General features: G+C 44.8%; 1 protein-coding gene across 1 annotated transcript; it reads left to right on the top strand.

Annotated features, from left to right (window-relative positions):
* The first annotated feature begins 235 nt into the window (after window positions 1–235).
* ETFBKMT (electron transfer flavoprotein subunit beta lysine methyltransferase) lies at window positions 236–7,352 on the top strand. The gene is made up of 4 exons (XM_032687594.1): window positions 236–364; window positions 2,369–2,804; window positions 5,649–5,779; window positions 6,426–7,352. The coding sequence occupies exons 2-4, from the start codon at window positions 2,497–2,499 to the stop codon at window positions 6,788–6,790; spliced, it is 804 nt and encodes a 267-aa protein (XP_032543485.1). The 5' UTR covers window positions 236–364; window positions 2,369–2,496; the 3' UTR covers window positions 6,791–7,352.
* The last annotated feature ends 94 nt before the right edge of the window (window positions 7,353–7,446 follow it).

Here is a 7,446-nt window from a genome sequence, read left to right as displayed (position 1 = left end):
GGGAAGGAGAACCACCCCCGGGCACCAGCGGAGCCCTCAAGGGCGATGCTGCCGCTTTAAGGGCGGGCGGGAGCGGGGCCCTCCCCGGCCCGGCCCCGGGGGCGGTGGCGGAGCGGCGGCGGCGGCAGCAGGTACGTGTGGGCCGGGTACGTGTGGGCCGGTGCTGCCGGCGCCGGGCCCGCCCCGCCGGGGGTGGTGCGGCATAGCACGGACGGGCTCGGCGGAGGTCCCGGCCTTCCCACCGCTCCAGCCGGGAGCTGCCCGTGCCCCCCGCAGAGGGGAGCCCGGCACGGGGGGTGCGGGGATGGCGGCGGGGCGGCCCCGGTTTGCCCCCCTCGCTGAACCGGGCGGCCTTCGGCCCCGGGTAGGTCTGGCTTACCCCCATGGGAAGGGGGTGGGGGTGTCAGTGCGGTTGGGCTTTGGAAGGCACTTGCTGCCTTGGGGAAAAAAAAAAAAAGAAAAAAAAAAGCTTAAATTGCATAATAATTGGTGTTTGGTTTTGGTTTGGGATTCGTTCGTAGTTTAGTTTTTGTTTTGTTTTGTTTTGTTTGGGGGGTTTGTTTTTGTTTTTTGTTTCTGTTTTGGTTTTTGTTCGTGTGTTTGTTTGTTGGGGTTTTTTTCGAAGGTGGGGTTTTTCTCGTAGGTTTCGCTCGGTTTGTCTCCTTTTCCGAGTTCTACTCGCCCACTGATTTTATTCCCAGCAAGATGGGCAGGCCCTGCAGGAGCGTCAAACGCAGAGATATTCATCCTGCTATCCATCTGGATTTTATTCCCAATAAGGTGGGCAGGCCAGGAGCATCAAATGCAAGGATGGCCATCCTGCTATCCATCCTGATTTTATTCCCAATAAGATGGGCAGACCAGGAGTATCAAACACAGGGATATTCATCCTGCTATCCATCCTGATTTTATTTCCAGTAAGACAGGCAGACCAGGAGCATCAAACACAGGGATACCCATCGTGCTATCCATCCTGATTTTAATCCCAATAAGGCAGGCAGGCCGGGAGTGTCACACACAGGGATAGCCATCCTGCTATCCATCCAGATTTTATTCCCAATAAGGCAGGCAGACTGGAAGTGTCAAACACAGGGATATCCATCCTGACGCCTTCCCTCTCACTAAGAGCTTGAGCCCAGTTTGGCATTTTGAGCACAGAGCTCTTGGCAGGTGTTTCTCTACTGTCCATTAATTTCAGGAGAGTAACCATCATGGCAGGTGTTGCAAAATAAACACTGCGGAGCCTCAGCCCTGCTAATTTGCAGCAATTCATGGGGAAAAACCAGCATACAGCATTAGCTGACAAGATTTATCTCTCAGATTGATTGCAGTTAACATCATGCTTCCCTTAGGCAGATGAGGATTATACTGCTCTGCCTTCAAGAAGGAAGGCATTCGTTAATTACATTCATTAATTATGTGGACTCTGCTGAATGGAAAAATGTGTGGAAAAATGCAGTATGTTCGATTGTGTGTATTTATTTCTAATAAAACCACAAAGGCCTTTAGCCAGTGATTTAAACAAAGACTTAATGGGAGTATCAGCCTCAACAGCAAAGTGTTAGGGGATGGAAGTTCACAGCTTAACATTTTGGCAAGTGATCAAATTTACCAAAGCCAGTACCTAAAGCAGAGGCCAGCACACAACAAAAACACCACTAAACACATATGGACTTCTACTGAAGACACAGACAAATAAAGAGAAACAGAAGTAATGAAATACAAAGTGTTAAGACTTCGTTTTATTGGCATATTTTTCCTGTTGTCCCTTAGTCTAGTTTTTTTTTAAGGGCAACATGCACAGCTCTGGATGGTGAAGTGGTCCATGATTCTTCTGTTGTGAACAATTGGCAGGGGTGGGCAGAATGATGGAGCTCTGCTTTCTTCTACAGCTGACAGCAACCACATGAGACTATTGCACTGTAAGACTAACTGAACCTTTAAAATACAGACTGAAATGCAACAAATTGGAATTACTCTGATTAAGATGAGTTTTGCTATGTCCATAGGTCCTGCAATGCCAGAGCCCTCCTACAAAATCTGAAGATTCAATGGAAGAACCTGAAATGAGAGTAGATTGTAGGGGCAGAAGGAGAGAGATGTTAAAAGGCTACATTTAATTTTTGCCTGTATCAGCTGTCCTACTAACTGGTTGTTTCTCAATGGATATGTTTATAGTACTCTCCTGAATGGGTCTCTTGAAAGCTTCTTCCTTGAATACCCCATCTTCCAGACTTAAAAGACCCTGGGCAGGGGCAAGGCACGTGTTTGTGGTCACACAGCAACACAGTGACCTTTCCTTCCTAAAGTCCCTGGTGGTGCAAAGCCTTGAAGAAACATCACTTAATTCTCATTTTTCTCCTCTCAGGAATTGTCATCCATCGCTATGAAAAACAACGTCCTGTGAGTTTGTTTCGAGCTTTCTGCCTCATCATCCTGCTTCAGATAAGCTGTGCTCTGAGCTCTCCTGGGGAGGGTTCATCTCCTTGGGGAAGCATGGCCTTCCGTGGCTGGAAGTGGCTCCTCCTCTTGGACAGGCAGAACTTCTTTGCCAAAGCTTGGAGGAGCAGGAGGGGAGGCTGGAAGCGCTGTTGCCATTGGAGTGCTGGCAAGTCTCTGGACCCCGAGGTGAAAGCATTTTTGGAGGAGAACACGGAGGTCACCAACAGTGGGCACCTCACACCAGAGATACGGCTGCGCCTCCTCACCCCTCGCTGCAGGTTCTGGAGAGAGAAACCCGACCTGTGGCCTTACGGGGACCCATTTTGGGCAATTTACTGGCCAGGAGGCCAAGCCCTCTCCAGGTATGCAGCACAATGCACCATAATTGATAAGTCCAGACTGCTGCAGGCTGGGATGTCAGACCTGGCTCTGTTTGTAGTGATTCCTAGCAGTGTGTATTTGCCTGTTGTGAGGGCATTATCCATACCCCTCTCTGCTTATACAGGAGCACTGCAATCTCTGCTGGTTGGCAGTGATGTTCCAGCAGCTGCTATACAGAATAGCTTACATCTCTTAAGTAGAAATCTGTTGTATGCAGTGGCTGACAATGGGGCTGAATTTGGATCCGTGGAAGGGCAGTGCAGTTGCCATCACAACCTAGCAAAATGTTAATTCTGTCACTCAGTTGTCTCTCCAAACAGGAGGATTGTATTTTGTCATAACGCGTGGGGTTTTTTTGTAGGAGACAGACGGGAGTGTGGATGTGCATATGGTCTGGTGAGAAAAGTAGGTTTATGCTGCTGCACTTGGAGTGCTGGTTAGCCTGAATCACTCTCCTCAACTAGGATTTCAGCAGCCTTATTGTCAAGCCTTACTGTGGGTGTCTTTTAGTCACATCAGAAGCCACATTTTGGTTTTGGCTACTGACTGTCAAAATGTCTTTAATGTTCCTGATTCTCAGGAATTAGTTGGAGTTCTTTTATTCTGTAAAATCAAATCTCTCACTTTGAACAGCAGAAAAAGTTCTTAATTTTTACAGCAAAGAACAAGCTGTCAGACAATCCCCACAGAGATGAAAGGGAAGGATCTGAATTGAGGCTCTACTGTTTATCTGCGAGAAAGCATAAATAAGAAGGTGTTTTTGTCCAGGGAAAAGATGAGTCTTACTGTTAAATTGTGAGTTGCTTAGCCACGTAGATAAACTACAGCACTCCTGAACACTGGGTAAATAAATTAGATAAATTAATCTCTGTATTTTGTTATCATATGATACATATGCCTCATATATTTGGGTAGCAGTAATTATCTGACAGTTCACTACTTTACTGTCTTACTGTTTAAGCACTTGTTTGATGTATAAGGAATGTCAGAGATTAGCTGCATAATCTGGAAGGTAAAAAGGGAGTATGACAACATATGGCTGCTTCCATAACTGCGCTCCTTTCACATCAGGAGTCTCCTATTTCAAGCTACTCCTCTTGGTGTAACCTAAGATACCTCGTTAGCCCAGCAGGGCAGACAGCAGACTCCAACAGCAGCTTGATGCACTGTGTACGTGCCAGGGGATACAGCCAGGTCCAGCTGTCCTCAGTCACTACAGTCATCAGCAGTAACTCAGTAACCACTCAGATGGAAACAAGGCATTTGCAGTATTAGGCAAGATCATGGCCTACACAAATTACTAGTGGAAAGTCATGGCAAATCCAAGCAGAGCCACTAAATAGGAGAAACAGAGCACTTCTGTGGAGACCTCACCCCAGTCTTCCACCCGTGGTTGGTAAACCAAGCCCTGTTGGTAAACTAGGGGCTGTCCTCAGTAACAGGACCCAAGGGAATGGCCTGAAATTGTGTCAGGGGAGGTCTAGGTTGGATATTAGAGATTCATCATCCAGAGGGTGGTTGGGTTCCCCAGGGAAGTGGTCACAGCACCAAGCCTGACAGCGTTCAAGAAAGTGTTTGGACGATACTCTCGGGCACATGGTGTGGCTCTTGGGGGTGATCCTGTGCAGGGCTAAGAGTTGGACTCAATGATCCTTGTAGATCCCTTCCAACTCAGCATATTCTGTGATTCTGTGAGCAATGTCCTCAGTGGAATATTGCCAAACAGCTGAGCTGCTGAGCCTCTACACAAGTGTCCTGCACTTAACACTCTTATTAGGCCTCTTTGTGCCATTCCTGCTGGTGCTACCAGGCCCAGACATTTCCATTCATCCATTCCCTATTTACATCAGTCTTAACATTTCCATTACAGTTCTCTGCACTGAAATACCCCTGCAAAAGCTGTGCTTACCAGTAGCCCCGTGTGAAGACTCAGCCATTGCTCTCCCTGCCAGAATATAACACAAATGTAGTATCCTTTCCAGTTTCTACTTCAACAGAAGTTATGGAAATTGGTAGTAAATTTATGGTAGCTTTGCAGTAATTCATTTCACCCAGGGCTCTTTTCTCTGACAATGAGGGCCTTCCCCTTCACAGCCAATTGAATGTCAAGGCAGTTGTTAAAGTTCTGAATCTTCTGTAATGGCTGTAATATGATTCACAGTGTTTAGCAATAACTGCTGCTTGCCTTCTGTCAGTTCCCCACTTCCAGCCTAGAGGTTTTACAGGATTCCTTTTGGCATGTGTCAGCAATTAGATGAAGATGCTCCTTCTGCTCACCACAGCTCTATTCTTTTTCTCGGTGTGGCTCAGGAACAACATTAAGCAGTCTTGAAGTATTTGCATCTGTGTCTTCGTGGCTCAGGAAAAGAAAGAGGAGAAATTCCTCTTCTTCCAAGCAGTTGCATAAGCAGCACTTCAGGGCGATGGGTAGGCACAATATTCACTGTGAATACATCATGTTTCTTCAGGCAGATTGTTTTTGATTTCTACAGATCCTTACTTTACTATTTCTGATATATTCTGATTCATTGTAGTCACCTTGCAGTTTGTGTCTATTTAACAGAGCAGCTCATCTGTCAGAGAAGGAGCTGATTGAAATAAAATGTTGCTTACTTGGCTGGATTCCTTTTCATTTGGAGGGTGGGGAACAAGTAAGGAAGAAAGATTTTCTTGCTTTTCATATCAGCAGAGATGACCAGCTGCACATGTGGGATAGTGTTATTAAGGTATCACACTTCATTACATGTATAAAAACTCTTAGTGTAACACAAACTTGAGACATTTGCATCATCTTGTTCACTGCTTTAACAACTTTTCTTTTTCAGGTATATTTTAGATAATCCCCGTGTTGTTAAGGGACGATCAGTTTTGGATCTTGGAAGTGGATGTGGAGCAACAGCAATAGCTGCTGTGATGAGTGGGGCATCCCAAGTCCTCGCTAATGACATCGACCCTAGTAAGGGCTTTTTTCTTTTCATCTCTGTGTAAAGATACTTATTAATTTTTAAAGCACCTTTAACAAGGACTTTTCTTTACTCCATTTGGGAGAAATTCAAGTTCCAAACAGAGTTCTAAGAATGCTAAAAAGAGGAATGGATTTTGCCAGTATTAGAAGCTGGGTTGTACCAGCCTCTCTTTGACCTTAGAATGAACAAACAGCAAAGTTTCTGTCAAGTGTTGCCTGTACACCATCATGGCTGCTTTGGAAGAGAACTCCAAGTGCAAACAGCAAGTTGGCTTCTCTGTAGGACCGTAGCATTTTCCTGTACTTTGATGTTAGGACCTAGATTTTGCCTTTTCCCTCCAGACTTTTCCATAATTGACTTATGAATTCAGTTTAAGGCAGTAAGATATCCTAATTCAGTTCCATGATTGTTTTCCACTGGTATCCATTCCAGGAATAGTTCTTCCCTGTGTCATGGGAATAAAATTTCATCACTCTATGCCAGATTTTAACCCATCACAAAAACTGCGGAAGTCCCTAGATAGGATAAACAAAAATATTTAAGAGATGAAATTGAAACCTGTCAAGGAAATTTGTAAGGGGGCTGAGTGGCAGAATCCTAAAATGTAACTTTCATTTTGCTTTGACTTTTCTTCAGTTGCAGGAGTGGCAATGATCCTGAACTGTGAACTGAACCACCTGAATCCCTTCCCCATCACCATTAAGAACATCATTAATTCAGAGGCTGGCAACTGGGACCTCATTGTTTTAGGAGATATGTTTTATGATGAACAACTTGCTGATGGTCTGCATCACTGGCTGAGGAAGTGCATCAGGATACAGCAAACTGAAGTGCTGATTGGTGACCCTGGCAGGCATCAGTTTTTAAGCCACAGCATTCACAGTCATTTGCACAAAGTTATAGAATATTCACTTCCTGAGTACACTAGACAAGAAAACCATGGATTAACATCAAGTATTGTCTGGAGTTATCAGCCCTCAAACGGCTCGGAAGACTGTTGAAGTTGGCTTTGTAAGGAATTTCGTCTTGCTTGGTTGGCTTTTTAGCGAGTACGTAAAAAGAAAATGGGAATTAAACACAGTACATTATCTGTTGATGTAAAACAGATTCCTGTACCTTCACTGAACTGATTTCAGTCATACTCACTGAGGCTTTTGCTCCATTTGAGGTAAAAGCTACATGCAAACTGCATTCAGAGGGGCCTGCACTGAAGTGCAGACCCACAGATGAATCACATGTAAGAGTTTGCATGCTTGATGTTTTTCATGTATATTTGTGTCTTGCTCTCTAACAGTACTGTGAAATGTTTTGGATGTCCAGTACACTGCTGTGGGAAGAGGGCCATGGCTGACAGACTACTGCACTGCTTTCACAGACTTTTGCAGCTTATTTATAGAGAAATTGTCAGTGTCCTTCGTAAAATTCTAATTCATAAGAGATTAATAGCTCTTAATATGCTCAACTTAAAGTGCCTTGCTCCTTTTCTGGATATCTCTTCTGAATGTCAGAGTAACTAATTTAAATCTCCCTTTTTCCCTCTATAATAAAAGCTTACTCTTCCTTGAAGCTGCCTGAGTGATTATGTAGGAGTTGCATACAAACCTAAAATAGCTTCTTGACTGGTAGCCAGTGTAGAAGTTTTTAGTAAGTGGAAAGT

This window comes from Chiroxiphia lanceolata, chromosome 5 (genome assembly GCF_009829145.1).
Source record: "Chiroxiphia lanceolata isolate bChiLan1 chromosome 5, bChiLan1.pri, whole genome shotgun sequence".
In the NCBI taxonomy this organism is placed as follows: Eukaryota; Metazoa; Chordata; class Aves; order Passeriformes; family Pipridae; genus Chiroxiphia; species Chiroxiphia lanceolata.
Note: the sequence above shows the minus strand (reverse complement) of the source record. Positions and strands in the feature narration are given on the sequence as shown.